General features: G+C 43.3%; 2 protein-coding genes and 2 non-coding genes across 4 annotated transcripts; 1 reads left to right on the forward strand and 3 right to left on the reverse strand.

The window, feature by feature from the left end:
* Positions 1 to 1,761: 1,761 nt before the first annotated feature.
* LOC142101281 (deoxyribonuclease-1-like) lies at positions 1,762 to 7,843 on the forward strand. Its single transcript, XM_075185639.1, has 9 exons — positions 1,762 to 2,012; positions 2,099 to 2,243; positions 2,970 to 3,058; positions 3,498 to 3,584; positions 4,076 to 4,188; positions 5,127 to 5,239; positions 6,032 to 6,189; positions 6,281 to 6,377; positions 7,715 to 7,843. The coding sequence occupies exons 1-9, from the start codon at positions 1,990 to 1,992 to the stop codon at positions 7,787 to 7,789; spliced, it is 900 nt and encodes a 299-aa protein (XP_075041740.1). The 5' UTR covers positions 1,762 to 1,989; the 3' UTR covers positions 7,790 to 7,843.
* A 683-nt stretch (positions 7,844 to 8,526) lies between these two features.
* On the reverse strand, positions 8,527 to 13,697 carry RPL10 (ribosomal protein L10). The gene is made up of 7 exons (XM_075185645.1): positions 13,673 to 13,697; positions 13,534 to 13,574; positions 12,115 to 12,173; positions 11,477 to 11,584; positions 10,457 to 10,595; positions 9,819 to 9,981; positions 8,527 to 8,757 (listed from the first exon to the last, which is right to left on the reverse strand). Exons 2-7 carry the CDS (start codon positions 13,554 to 13,556, stop codon positions 8,602 to 8,604), a joined length of 648 nt encoding a protein of 215 aa, XP_075041746.1. The 5' UTR covers positions 13,557 to 13,574; positions 13,673 to 13,697; the 3' UTR covers positions 8,527 to 8,601.
* On the reverse strand, positions 10,032 to 10,165 carry LOC142102644 (small nucleolar RNA SNORA70). Its single transcript, XR_012679299.1, has one exon. It is a non-coding gene; the product is annotated as a small nucleolar RNA SNORA70 (small nucleolar RNA).
* Positions 10,664 to 10,798, reverse strand: LOC142102643 (small nucleolar RNA SNORA70). Its single transcript, XR_012679298.1, has one exon. It is a non-coding gene; the product is annotated as a small nucleolar RNA SNORA70 (small nucleolar RNA).
* Positions 13,698 to 14,808: the final 1,111 nt, after the last annotated feature.

Raw genomic sequence — 14,808 nt, forward strand, 5'->3', positions numbered from 1 at the left:
GTGTGCTCGTGTGGTGGAGGAAGCTGGCAATATTTAGGGGCAAGGCCCTGTATCTGGCACAAGATCTGGTACCATTGCTTGCCCAATTGATTATTTCCTCTTAGAATATTGTAGCTTGAAGCAGAGTTTTCTTCTCAGCCCCCTGGGTCCAATAGCCCCTCAATCCCTGCGAAACGTGATATCTTTTACCTTTCATTTTTCTATTCGCTCCTTATATCAGTTATGCACCTACAGTGCAATAAGCACACACACAGTAATTAAAATAAACGTTAAAAAATAATAACTCCCCCACACACCCTCATTAACCATTGTATTGGTTTTATTCTTGCTGCTTGGCAATCCTTCGCTTAAAAAACAAACATTGGGAGAAGGACACTTGTGCTTATAGGAGCAGCATTGAGAATGACATTAAAACTTTTTCCATGGGCCCCATCCCTTATGGAATCCAGTCCCATGCTGGGGCTGATTGACACCATGACAGGGCACCCCCCCCGCTGCGCCTTGTCACCCACCCAACTTGTCATAGCCTAGTGCTGGTAGCTAAGATATTAGCAAGGTCCATGGTAATGATCATCATTATTAGAACAGATCTTGAACCAGGGGTAGACCAGGCACAACAGATACCTCCTGGCTGCTTCTACCTCTACATTTTACGCTACCATACTGTACTTGGGCTAAGCCCACCCTTCTTGGACCACTTTTGGTAGGTACTAACCACTGCATACTAGGAACACCCCACAAGACATGTTGCTCTGACCCAGTCGTCTAGCATCGCAGTTTGTCCCCTGTCGCAGTCGCTCAGATCCATACACTGCCCATTTCTCCTGCTTCCAACACATCAACTTCAATAACTGACTGTTCCTTTGCTGACTAACATATCCCACCACGTGACAGCTGACATTGTAACGAGATCATCAATGTTATCCATTTCACTTATCAGTGGTTTTAATGCTGTGACTGATTGGTGTATGTATCAGTCAATACACACCCTGTACTCTATGTAGAGCTCAAACTGTGATCTAGGGAAAAGGAGCCTAACTTAACCTTATAAATAAACGATAATAATAATAATTAACTGATTTAAGATGCCAATTGAAGGTAAATCCATAACAGTGATTAAAAATGATAGTGTAAAATCCCCCTCTGAATCTGATGACCTAGGGCAAAGTCCTCTCCCCTCCAACCTTATTTTAGATTCATGGAAAGAAGCTTTACAGTTTGTTGGACTTTTGCAGCAGGAGCTCCTACCTACCCTACCTGTAGCCAGGGATTAATGATAAGCTAGTTGGCGGGCACCAGGTCGTCATGGGATAGAAGCTGTAGAAGCAGTATAAAAACTGTGGGGACATTGTTCCCCCAGCCAGGCACCGGCTGCATGCACGGTCTATTCTCCTCTGTTCCAGAGACAGCTCCCTGCTGACTGTGCACCTGACACAGCAGCCAAATCTCTTCCCACAGTTGTGTGTGTGTGATATAACACTCTAGTTCCCCTGAACATAGAAAGTGTCAACTGTTCTGGTTCATCATCCAGTGACCCAGAATCTCATCCTGTCTAATCATCTGGTCCACCTGAACATTCATAACATCTCCAGTGCTGGTTCAACATCCATTTACCAAGAGTTCTACGTTCCTTGGACCTTCTGGGATCTCACAACATCTACTGCGCTGGTCCTTCATCCACAGACCCCTATCCTGATCTGTTTGTGATCACTCGTAACATCTACTGTGCCCAACCTTCAAAGCCCTGGAGACCAATTTGATTTGTAGCTCCTGTGTTAGCTGCTCAATTCGGGGTCCGGACATCTCTCGTCTGGTCCTGCGGAGAACTATCATTTATTGAAATAACTCTGACATCTCTTCCTCTATTTCTTCAACTCGATGAGTGCTTTGTGATGGATCTTCAAGAACTTCAAACTGTTTTGATGGCAAGCTCCTGAACAGGAAGGAAGGAAACAATTTTGTAATTCCGCTAGGTGATCATTCAAGCAAATGAGTTTATACAGAACAAACCGGTAAGTGCTGTTCATTAAGGGTACCCACAAAGTAAATATATGTTTTGAACGTATAGATTAGATTGCAAGCTCTGCTGTTTCCACAGCTGCGCGATGAAAATCCCTGCCCTGCTGGTATTAATGCTGGGCCTGCAAGTGTCTGCGGCCACCTTCAAAATCTGTGCTTTTAACATCAAGAGTTTTGGAGAGGCTAAAGCATCCAACAAGAAGATTATGGGTGCATTAGTGAAGGTGGGTGACCCTAATTTATTCATCAGCCCTTACGGGGTGTTATGTGTTGCAAATTAGAAAGAACTGGCGTTACTGGAGCTCTTATGAGAAATATTTGGCAGTATTGGGGTTCCCTTAAGACTTATTGATGTTTAAGAAGCAAAGTAGATACATAAATTGAGCTTGGTGGATATTTTTGAATTCTTATTAGATTATGCAAAATGTATCAATATGTATCTTTCTTTGGAGCAGAGCAATGTTCCGTAGATCTATAGAGTGGCTAACGAGCTAATAAATTGCAAATTGTTAATAGAACATGTGGAGGTTCAGATGCTACAAGTTTAAGTGAAAAGATTTCTTTGCAGAGTTAGCATTGGCCTTAATCTCGGCTTAACAAATTGTACCTGTTGCCCTCACACAACGGAGGCAGACACAATGTCAGCCGATTACATCCCAGAACTGACAGCATTCAGTCTCTTCAACCCTCCATTATGTGTAGACAGGAGGTCTTTAAATAGAAATAATTCCTAGGACGTCTGGCTTTCCATGGTCTGGTCCAGGCCTGTCCAACCTGCGGCCCTCCAGATGTTCTGAAACGACAAGTCCCAGCATGCCCTTCCAGCTATCAACAGGTTGTCTACTGGCAAAGCATGCTGGGGCTTGTAGTTTCACAACACCTGGAGGGCCGCAGGTTGGACAGGCCTGGTCTAGTCATTGGCTCTGAGAACTAAACTCTGCTCCTTACAGATTATTTCACGCTGTGACATCAGCGTCATCCAAGAAGTCCGGGACTCGAAAGGGGAAGCGGTTCAGTCTCTCGTAACGGAGATCAACAGGTAAAAGCAAACTTAGACCCAAGTGCATGCTGGGGATCACTGTTATCACAATCTTCTACTAAATAACAACATTCTATTATCAGACTTGCATGTTTCATGAGACACGGGAGGGAATAAACACTGAAAAGGAAAAGAGGAACTAAGGCCCTGATTAAGAGATGCACATAAGTGCATTTATCCGTGCAAAATCGATGCACTGAGTGTGCGCACAACTGGTGTCTGTATTTTTAGAGTCACACATATGTTGCTCTTGCAACCCTTTGCACTAAGACTCAGAGAGCCAGATCAGGGCCTGGTGTACAGTACGGGGGTGCGGAACAAGTTAAGCAAGCCCCTTTCATATGCATCTTACAATATGATTTTCTGTCATATCACTTGCACCAGCTACATCTGATGTTCCTTTGTTCCTCATTCATTTCGTCCTTCTGCTCTTCTGTAGATACGACAGTGGCCATCTCTACCAGCACCTGGAGAGTAAAAGGCTGGGGAAGAATAGCTACAAGGAACAATTTGTCTTTATCTACAGGTACAACGGGGGTAGACGTCATCTGAACCCAACTAAACCATAACCTTTAATGGCAGCTCCGAGCCATTAGTTCTGTGACTGAATATTAATGTGTGATTTATTTTAAGTAGCTAGTGGACAGTGGCTCCAGTTGTGGGAGCCGTATGGTCGGTCAATCTATGGTTAGTTTACCATGGAGCCATATCAGAGAAAGAGGCGAGATACAGAGCAGATTAGTCAGACCACTCAAGTGTGTGATGCTTATTCTGGCTTTTTGGAGTGTCAGCTCCTACGAAGCAGAGCTTGAAATGGACGCATGGAATCCATAGTGCAGATAGAGACATTTGAGGACCTCATAATCATGTCGACAGACGTCTTCGGACTTCTATTGACCTGACAAGTCTTTGAGTCAGTGCTTTGCCCATCGTATGACCCCACTGAAATTGCCTGTACCCAACAGGACCCCGTGTTGTTGACATTGAGGTGTAATTGTGGCTTTTGTTCCATGGTAGAACCGACACGGTGAAAGTGATCGACTGGTATCAGTACGTGGAAGATAATCCAGATCACCCAGAAGCCTTTGCAAGAGAACCGTTCATGGTCCGATTCCATTCACCAAGGACAGGTTAACAGCTTTCGTTAAATTTTTTTTTTTAAAACCATAAGATTGCACATTATGTAAAAAATAATCACACAAGGACCAGGTTACATACATGCAGGTCAGTTTTTCTAGATGCCAATGTAGCAAATGAGTAGGACCACCGCAACATTTTAGTCGTTCACATGAGAAAGATCTACCTGCTATATATAGAAATTGTATATACGAGGTGACGTATTTCCTTGTATGCTATATCCACAAAATAATGTGCTTTGGGGAGCAATTTCATGCAAAAATATTCCATTACTAAACCAAAGAATAACATCAAGAAGTTAAAGACTTTGAGTTCCATGAGTTTATTTGTCAGAGTTGACGCTGTGGCCAATCAGAGAGAGCCAAGGTTGTCATCAGTTGTTCTACGTTTACCCAGATGGCTTTTATTCTTAATATACTCAGCCAATGATGATGGGGAAGTCTAACATGCAGGAGTCCTATCAACCTTGTCCACTAGAAGACTGGCAGGACTATGCCAGGCTGTAACCAATCAGAGCATTAGAATGTCCACAGGAACAGCCTATAGCCAATCGGAGCATTAGAACACCATGGAGCCAGGCAGATCATTAAACCATTCACAGTATTAGATCAACCTGTAGCCAATCAGAACATTCACAGGACTAGATCAACCAGTAGCCATAAAATCATCATTTATTTATATAGCGCCACCAATTCTGCAGAGCTGTCCCTGACCCATTGGAGCTTACAGTCTAAATTCTCTAACACACATAAAGACTAATTTTGTCAGTGGCCAATTAACTTACCAGTGTTTGTGAGGCAGAAGTGTTAACCACTGAGCCACCGTGCCCAAGATTAGAATTTTAGAACACTCACATTATTAAACCAACCTGTAGTTACAAGAGTACTGGGACAAAGCTAAGCATCACATCCATCTTCTTTAAACCTTGCAGCAATCAAAGACTTTGTACTGATGTCTCACCACACCTGTCCCAGGGAAGCAGCGAAGGAGATTAACAGACTCCTGGAAGTAATGCTGGAGATGAAAAAGCGCTGGAGGACTGAGGTTGGCTTTTAAACACTACTGGGGGCATTTATGAAAACTACCACAAAGCAGAAAGGTGATGTGTCCTAAAACAGCCAATCAGATGTGTACGTTCGCCTTTTTCAAATTGCACTAGAATGTCAGAATCTGATTGGTTGTTATGGGACACATCTTTTTTCCTTTGCACCCATGTTTTAAATGTGATTATTCTAATTGTCTACAGTTGCAGACCATGGATATTCAGTTTAACCCTATCATGAGTCCTGTGATAAGTGGGCAGGGCTTATTTTTTGAATATTAATCACAGAGAGTAAGTCTATTAATTTGCACCAATGGCTCTGTGTTGAATTTCTCATTTATTTCATATTAACTACTTTATTATTGGCTAGAAGTTATTTTTTAGTAAAACATTTTTTTTTTGCATGCGTGCATAAATTTATAACTTGTAGTTTTGAGTTTCTAATGCGCAAGAATTATAGGAAGCTTGAAAAATATTTTTCCTTGTTACACTGGATCATCACCTACACAAAGAGGATGCAGCCATCCGGGATGAGGAAATAATTTTGCAATTCAGTTCTGCAGGAGCCGTTCCTCAGAAGCACTGGTCACAATTTGCCTGCGATGTCTCTGGTTCCTAACCAATTGATGACCTACGATTTAATAAATATCAGATGGCTGCTTCCAATTTGTGGATAGATGACAGATACAATTAAAAAGCAAGCTCTTTCACTGTGACATATGAAGGGTATCTATTGCTCTGGGTAACACAGAATAGGACTGATGCACAAGTATATATATTTTGTGTTATATTAGAGCATCATGCTACTCGGAGACCTGAACGCAGCATGCGGCTATGTGACGCAACAAGAATGGCGGAATATTCAGCTCCGCAGCAGCAACACTTTCCACTGGCTGATAGGGGACAAGGACGACACAACTGTGACCCAGAAAACGCACTGCGCCTATGATCGGTAACTACAGGGGAGGGACAAGAGTAACGTTATCATTTTGTGTTGCTTTGTACATTAACCCTTCTGTTTCCTCCATATGCGACTTGCCAAGGATTGTGGTACACGGAGAAGAGTTTCTCAAAGGGATTGTGCCAGGTTCTGCCAAACCTTTCAATTTCAAGAAGAAGTTTGGATTATCTGAGGAGGAGGTAAGGACAGGTGGAGGGAACTGGAGATGTTTTTTTGCATAAGTGGGTAAACCGTAAAACATACTGGTTTCCAGAGCAGCTGTTCAATCAGATGTTGCTTGCTGCCATATAACTAATAAACTGCCTGTACAGTTAATCTACTTTAGAGTTCCCAGCTGTTTTAGTTGGTTAATACATTAGTTCCCAAACTTTTTCAGTTTGCGGCACCCTTAGAGTCTCCATAATTCTTTCAAGGCACCCCTCCAAAATAATTACCAAGCAGTCCCGTTTTATAAGTAGTTGGGTCAAAACATTAGTATTTAGGTCAGGACAGAAATACTTAGTAAGTGGTTTGCAAAAATAATACACATAAATCCAAGGGGGGAAAAAAAAAAGTATATTTTTTTAATTATATTTCTGTCAAAGAATAATTTACAGCTAATACTAATATGAATAAGATCAAATAAAATGTACAAAAATCACCACTGTGCCCCTCTTCATCCTCCCTCCATCGCTGTTTCCCATCACCATTTGCCCTCCCCTTTCTTTAATACCATAATTGGCCTTATTTCTTCTGTCTTCTTACCAATCCGGCAGTGCCCGGGACCAGCATCCTCCTTTCTCCCACCACTTCTCACTGAATGTTGGGCGTGATGACGTCAACCCCGACAGTGAGAAACGAGAAGGATGCTGGGTCCCAGGTGCTGCAGGATTGGCAAGGGTTTTTGTTTTCTTCCTGGCTGCGGCACCCGTGACTGCGCTGCAGTACACACTTTGGGAACTGCTGCATTAGTTTTAGACTGTTACTTGAGTTGTAAAAAAAGTATTTACTGTGATGTCCACTTTGAAGCACTTTCCTCTTTTTTTGTTTTAAAAATACCCCACCCTAGGACAGTCCTTGATAAAACAGGTACCCAACATGCAGAACACTCTAGGAGAGCACACTATCACACTGATGTAATGAAGCAGGTCAGAGTGGGCCTGGCCAACCTGTCTCTTCAGGTGCTGTAACACTGTCCCAGAATTCCATGCCAGCTAGTAGCTGGTGCAGCATGCTGGGGATTGTAGTTTCACAACTGGCGAGCCACAGGGTGTGATCTCAGTGCCAGGGCTTTGAAATCTCACATTGACGAAAATCAGTCCCTGGGGGCCAGACCTACGTCTCCCTGTGGTTCTGTTTGGAGGCCCAATTTCTTCACACCCCCTCCTGGTGCAAATTATTTTTTACATTTGGAAAAATCCATTAAACAAAATGATTGCACTGGAATCAATCAAGTCACCGATGAAACCACTGAATCCGTTGCACCATGCTGGAGAGTTTAGATACCATTAATATAACGTCCTGTTTCCCCATTCAGGCCCTGGAGGTCAGTGACCATTTCCCAGTGGAAGTAAATCTCCGAGCAGACCCCGTACTGGACCGAGAACTATGAAATACTGCGCTGATTCTTTCATACTGTGTCACCAATAAAGTGTTTATATACTGAGCTGGTCTAATCATTAACATAAGAGGTCAAATTTAGCATTCATCTAACGTCAGCCTCAAATAGAAAACTGGGACATATTTTAATCTACAAGACTACTACTCGTGGCAACCAAAAGCGGCAGCTAAGTGTCCATTGCGGATCATCCAGATACAGCTACTGTACAACAGCAGCCACTTCCAGCCAATCACCTTCCTAGTCAGTGAATAGAGGTAACTAAATGTCTAGGCTGCTCCGATACTGTTAAGGTCAAAAGGTAATTACAATGTTGAGCCAACAGCGGTCCTGTCCTGCAACCATCTACCCCATGACACATGCATCCTGTACAAGGACAAGCTGCTATGACAGCGGTACCTAATGGAGCCACCATCCAAATTAGGATTACTACGTTACCCCTTCCAGTGCTAGAGGTATAAACGTCAAGATACATCATGAGCATATGGCCACAAGAACTACATAACAGCCTCTTACCAACCCATTCACAGACCCATACCCAGCATTGACATTCACCTGAATTATAAAACAGTGATATTCAGTGATTTACTGAAGCTACTTATGCGTTGATTTTCCCACCACATGTATGATTTTTTCATGTAGAACCAAGTCACCGGCTGCAAGACTGGTGCAGGGTACATATGACCTACGTTTACCATGTGCAGAAAACATTAATACAACGGACACCTAGAAACAGGATGGACATAGAACTTTATTGACACAAGATCTCAAAAGAACAAGGGCCAGTTAAAAGGTGTCTTGGTTCCTCATACGGTGTGCAGTGCCCTCCAGCTATCCAGGGGACCTCGGTTAGGGATGTACTTCACTCCGCAGCCGTCGGGGATCAGGCGCTTCTCAGCGACCATGTCCTCAAAGTCTTCTGCATTGAACTTTGTAAAACCCCACTTCTTAGAAATGTGGATCTGGGGAGAGAACACATTACCCGCGTCAGCATTGTAGACAAAGAAAAATAAATATATCCGCACTAGGTAAATCCAAGACCATACCAACTTATGAGCTATTTTAAGACTCATTATTCAGGGTATTTAAATATGGATAAAACCCCTGAGGGTGCACCCAAGAACCAGAATTACAATATTGTAAGGAGAAAGGTGACTGAAAGGGGCACTCAGGAAATGATGGACGGAGGTGTATCAGCTTATAAAGCTACATTTTATTAGTATTCATTAAAAATAGTGAATCATCCCATCCTAAGATCCAAAAAGCTAGCGAAATATTAAACACTATGTAGGAAACGCTTTTGTTACTTTCCGCATAATAAGAAAATCCTATGATCAATTACATCATGTACTATTAACTACAGACTATTTTTACCAACACAGACCACCAAAGTGCAAATCAGACTTCAAAATTTCAAGAACCCGGTTAATAGTTCTAGATCTTCATGCCAGTAAGATCTTCATGCCAGTAAGATCTTCATGCCAGTAAGATCTTCATGCCAGTAAGATCTTCATGCCAGTAAGATCTTCATGCCAGTAAGATCTTCATGCCAGTAAGATCTTCATGCCAGTAAGATCTTCATGCCAGTAAGATCTTCATGCCAGTAAGATCTTCATGCCAGTAAGATCTTCATGCCAGTAAGATCTTCATGCCAGTAAGATCTTCATGCCAGTAAGATCTTCATGCCAGTAAGATCTTCATGCCAGTAAGATCTTCATGCCAGTAAGATCTTCATGCCAGTAAGATCTTCATGCCAGTAAGATCTTCATGCCAGTAAGATCTTCATGCCAGTAAGATCTTCATGCCAGTAAGATCTTCATGCCAGTAAGATCTTCATGCCAGTAAGATCTTCATGCCAGTCATTTTGGCTGCAAGTTACAAATCTGATGTCTACTGAATGACACAAGGGACGGATTGGAGGCTGCCCAACTGTGGGTTAGTTACCATTAGTAAGCAGGGGATTTGGGTTTAAATAAAGCCTGTATTCCCAAAGCACTAAGGAGGAAATGATTGAACACGTTACCTTCTGACGGCCTGGGAACTTGAACTTGGCTCTGCGGAGAGCCTCGACCACGTGCTCCTTGTTCTGAGCCTTGGTGCGGATGGACATGATGACCTGGCCGATGTTGACTCTAGCCACTGTGCCCTGAGGTTTCCCAAAGGCACCGCGCATACCAGTCTGGAGCCTGTGAGGGGGCAATGAGCATTAGAGAACTCCTAACGGGTGGTGTTGTACAGTTGTCTCCGAGGCCCCTTCGAGCACTCTGCACGGAGCGCAGAGCACATACACAGCCAGGGAAGTCGCTGTATGCAGACATTGCACACCGGCTTCTGATGACGGCAGAAGACGGTCGGCTTATTTGACTGCAAACCCAAAATTGGGATATTTAAAGAAACCACATGAGAATTTTATGGAGTAGAAGCCAAGCAATAATGTACTAAAAACAGAAAGTGTACTAAGTCTACGGGTCACAGTCACCCTTACTTAATGCAAAGCAGAGAGGCCAACATAGACATTAGGATGACAAACAGATTTAGTTTAAGAACTAGACCCATGTAAAGACTTCCATCAGAGACCAGGCCTTTGAAGGCAAAAGTCACCTTAAATACTACACAAGTTGTCACTATTTGGGGCACATCTTGGAGACCAGTGAGTATTACCTATCAGCTCCAGCACAGGATAACATTTTGTTGATGCGGATGACGTGGAACGGGTGGAGACGTACTCTGATGTGGAAGCCGTCCTTACCGCAGCTCTTCACCATGTACTTATTGGCACAGATACGGGCAGCCTCAAGCGCTGAAGAGAGAACAGTTACATATTAGTACAGAGAATAAATCCGACTAACAGTTTGGGGCAAGTGGCAGCGCTGTCTCCGAGGTCCCTTAGAGCACTTTGTACGAGGTGACAAAGCACATACACAACCAGGGATATTACTGTATGCAGCCATTGCACACCACCTTCTGATCACAACAAAAGCTGGTCGGCTTAAGTAACTGCAAGTACATTATATATCTAAGCTGTTCAATACACCGGTGCCCAGTGCCAAGGGGCAGTTTAACCATTTTTGTGAGACCGTAGGGGCCATTTATAAGAGTTTACAAAGTTATTAGCAGTCATGGGGTAGAGCAGGATACAAATAAAGCAACACAAACATCTTCTGCTGAAATCTAATGCTCTTAAGACCTTCCCCGCGCCAGAGAACAGTAAGATGCCAATCAGGGCTCTGAACACTGTATAGTTGTCAGGCATTGTTTCACACTCGCTGCTGTTTTTACAGACTGAGTTTATAAAGGTTGCTCAGTATTATAGGCATTATATGAGTGTAGGGGAATATATTTAATACTCTTAAGGCTCATTCCATTGAAACTGCAGTTTGCAGGAACACAGTACCCCATGGGGCAAAGGTTAATTTTAATACACTTTCCAGCAGGAGGCATTTTGTACTGAAACTATGGAACGAGCCATGTACAAGATGTTAACCCTTCAGGCAATCCAATACCTGCATGAAGTACATGAGGTTTCAATGCATGTCAGACAGGAGCTCCTAATGGTAATTACACATATGGAAACTGGTCAACACCCAAGTTCAGATTTGTTACATTTTAAGAATGGACTTCCAAGAAAGTTGTACATTGCACACAACCCTGCGCATATAACAAAGACATTCTCTTTCCTACCTTCTGATGATAGCTGCTCGTACTCATCGGAGACCATGTGTCCACATAGTGGGAACTCGTCTACCTTTGCCTTCTTACGACCCAAGTCGAAGATCCTGATTTTAGGATCTAGAATAAAAGATGTGCCTTAGTGTCCATTCATCTGCCAAAACACTTAAAAGGCTAATCAATCTCCTTGATATATATGTAAAAATTCCCTACCATTATTTAATGGCTAGATATTACTGTAGCCTACAGCAGCTTGTTTCAAAAACAAACCATTTGAATTAAGACGTACTTCTTAGTTAGGACCTGCCGTTAAATGTTCTGACAATAGGGGGGGGAAACGACTAAACTGTGACAGGGTTACCCACAATTCAAATGGTTTCTAATGAAATTCTAAAATGATTCTAAACTCTTCCTGGTTTATGTATTTTAAGGATAAATATCTCAGTACACTGATAGTATTAAAGGATGTCTGGAATTTAAGTCTGTAGTACTGTCAGCTCATTGTAGCAGACACCCCATTACAGTCAGTTTGTTATTCCCAACATGTTTAATGGACCACTTAATATTTAAAGGAAGATTAGTCACTTGTCGGATATTGAATTAAAAGATTTTAATAAGAGGAACATTAATAGGTTGTTAAAGCAGCTTACCTGGGACACCCCTACAGAAACGGGACTTTGGGTAGGGTTTGTTTTTGCAGTATCTGTAACTAAAAAAAGAGAATTACCCATTTACAAGACAGTACCGAATACAGAAATAAACTAAATAAACTTAGCAGTTCTCAGCCTGTTCTAGGACACAATGCTTTAAAAGCATTAAGGAAACAGGTAAAATGCTCAAAATCTTCAAAAGGAGTTAAACTTTTGGCTTAGCTTGTTTTACAATTATTCTTTCTACTTCATATTCTATGACTATATTGTCATTATCACAGCTTCCACTTGTAGCAACAAAATTCATAGAATACAAATGATGATAGTTGAGATTTTTTGACATCCCTTCAACTTAAACACTACAAACAGGGATAGTTACCCCATAGGCAGAAAATCCACCAGTCACCATTAGAAATAAACCCAACCACAAAAAGGACGGACAAACAAACCCCACATTTTAACATGCTAAAAATCAACAGATTAGAGCAGTGGTTCCCAAACTGTGTGCCACGGCTCCCTGGGGTGCCTCAGCAATCTCACACGGGTGCCACGGACAGGGCTGGTGGTAAACAAGGAGAGTGACTACTTGGTATTTATTTTGACTTAAGGGTGCCTCAAACTGAGAAAGTTTGGGACCACTGGATTACAGTGTTAATTTGCTGTCATCCCATCTAAGGAGAAAACAAGATTCCTTGAACACTCAATAAAATGTATTACAACTATGAATGTATTACAACTATGGTCAAACTAAATTAGATATATATGACTGATATATATATATATTGATTGCAGTGTTAATAGGATACCCACAACATCACAAAGGTTGGATACGACTTAAGATCTAATTAATTCAGGGCTGGTCAAAGTATTGTTTTTGGCTGCTTTAGAGTAACAATGTGCCTGGAAAAAGGCCACATGGGCTAAAGATGCTCTGCAGTGTGGAACTACAAATCCCACAGTGCCCTGAGATGCTGGGCTGTGTAGTCCCAAAACAGCATGCAATACACAAGATGCTCTGGTCTTCTGGGACTTGTAGTACCACAGCAGCCAGTAAAGTACATTATACCTTGATATGCTGGGACCTGTAGTGCCACAGCAGCCAGTAAAGTACATTATACCTTGAAATGCTGGGACCTGTAGTGCCACAGCAGCCAGTACAGTACATTATACCTTGATATGCTGGGACCTGTAGTGCCACAGCAGCCAGTACAGTACATTATACCTTGATATGCTGGGACCTGTAGTGCCACAGCAGCCAGCAGCCTTAATGTGATCAGGATCTGTACACTAGTCCACGGCAGCCCCCTGCCCTCACACCTCCCCCCTCCCCAGATGTCGGATCCCGGCCGGCCTGGGCCGCACTACAGGCCGGGGACACGTGACGAGGCCTCTCCAGGCCACACGGCGGAGATCACTCACCAGCGGGCGGGTCTACGGCCCATGATGGCGGCTTGTAGTACCTGCGGGAGACAGAGAAGAGAGAGAGCGGTAAGAGCGCTGCCCGTCAGCCCCCGGCCGGGAGGAGCCACCACCCCGCACCGCCGCCGCCATCACTCACCTCGCCGACGCCAAAGAGGAAGCCAGGGCGCGTGCGCACCCCCTTATATACTCGCCCCGCCCCCTCCCTCCACCAGCGCGGCGTGATGTGCACTCCCGCCGGAAGGACGTCGCGATACTAATGTCCCCGGCGTCTGCCGGAGGGATGACAGCGGCGGCCATTTTGTCGGAGATCAAGTAACCTTTCAACCGCGCAGCAATCCGTCTACAGAAACATGTCGCTGACGTCGAGACAGTTAGTTTGTTGGAAGCAATTGATGGTGTAAAATAACCCTGTCATCATGAAGTGACAGATTATCGTTAAATATTTCAAAGTTTGCCTGGTAATCATGATAGGACATCGTTGTATGTTATACATAAAGTGCCCAGTGACAATGACTGTAAATATATTACAATATCTCTATGGGGTCTATGCATCAAACAGATCAGACGCTTAAATCATCCAGAAACAACTGTTCCCAAGTTTTGTCGCTATTTATTAACTGCCTAATGGAGGAGATTTCACAGAAATCTCAATTTATCCAAATATCTTGCAGCATCACAGTCCCTATAGATTGTGGGGGCTGCAATGTTCTGCGGTGCATGAAGCTTTGTGTTGTGCAGAAGGATAACGTCATCTGTCTTTTCCTATAGGATCCTGGTGAGGCCTCTCTGGCTTCACAGAATCCGTTACAGCAGCTCTAGGCCGCTGGTAATTAGGAACATTAGATTGCAGCACAGGGTTTACTTCACTGGGGCACCCAGACCAGCCCGGTATGGTGCATTTCAACGGTGCATAAATATATGCAGCGATGCATATTTAGTTGCACCACATCTTATTGATGCATAGACCCCTATATATTATACTTGTCCACTTTCCCAAATTGCGAGCAGGCAGTTCTCCTGCAGTGAATTGCGTCAGTTTGGCCCTGTCCACTGCAACAAAAGGGCATTTTTTTTTATTGGGGTGGGGCCAAGATGACAGGATTCGCGGCACCCCACCCACTTCTGCCCTCCCACTACACTACAACAATAGAAAGTTGGCAACTATTCTATATATATATATATATATATATATATGATGTCTGTTAATTATGCAGCTGGGTTATCTTCTTATTCTGATAAAGGGCGATGTGGTTTACCGGAGGCTGAGTGGAG

Source organism: Mixophyes fleayi, chromosome 9 (genome assembly GCF_038048845.1).
Source record: "Mixophyes fleayi isolate aMixFle1 chromosome 9, aMixFle1.hap1, whole genome shotgun sequence".
Classification (NCBI taxonomy): Eukaryota; Metazoa; Chordata; class Amphibia; order Anura; family Limnodynastidae; genus Mixophyes; species Mixophyes fleayi.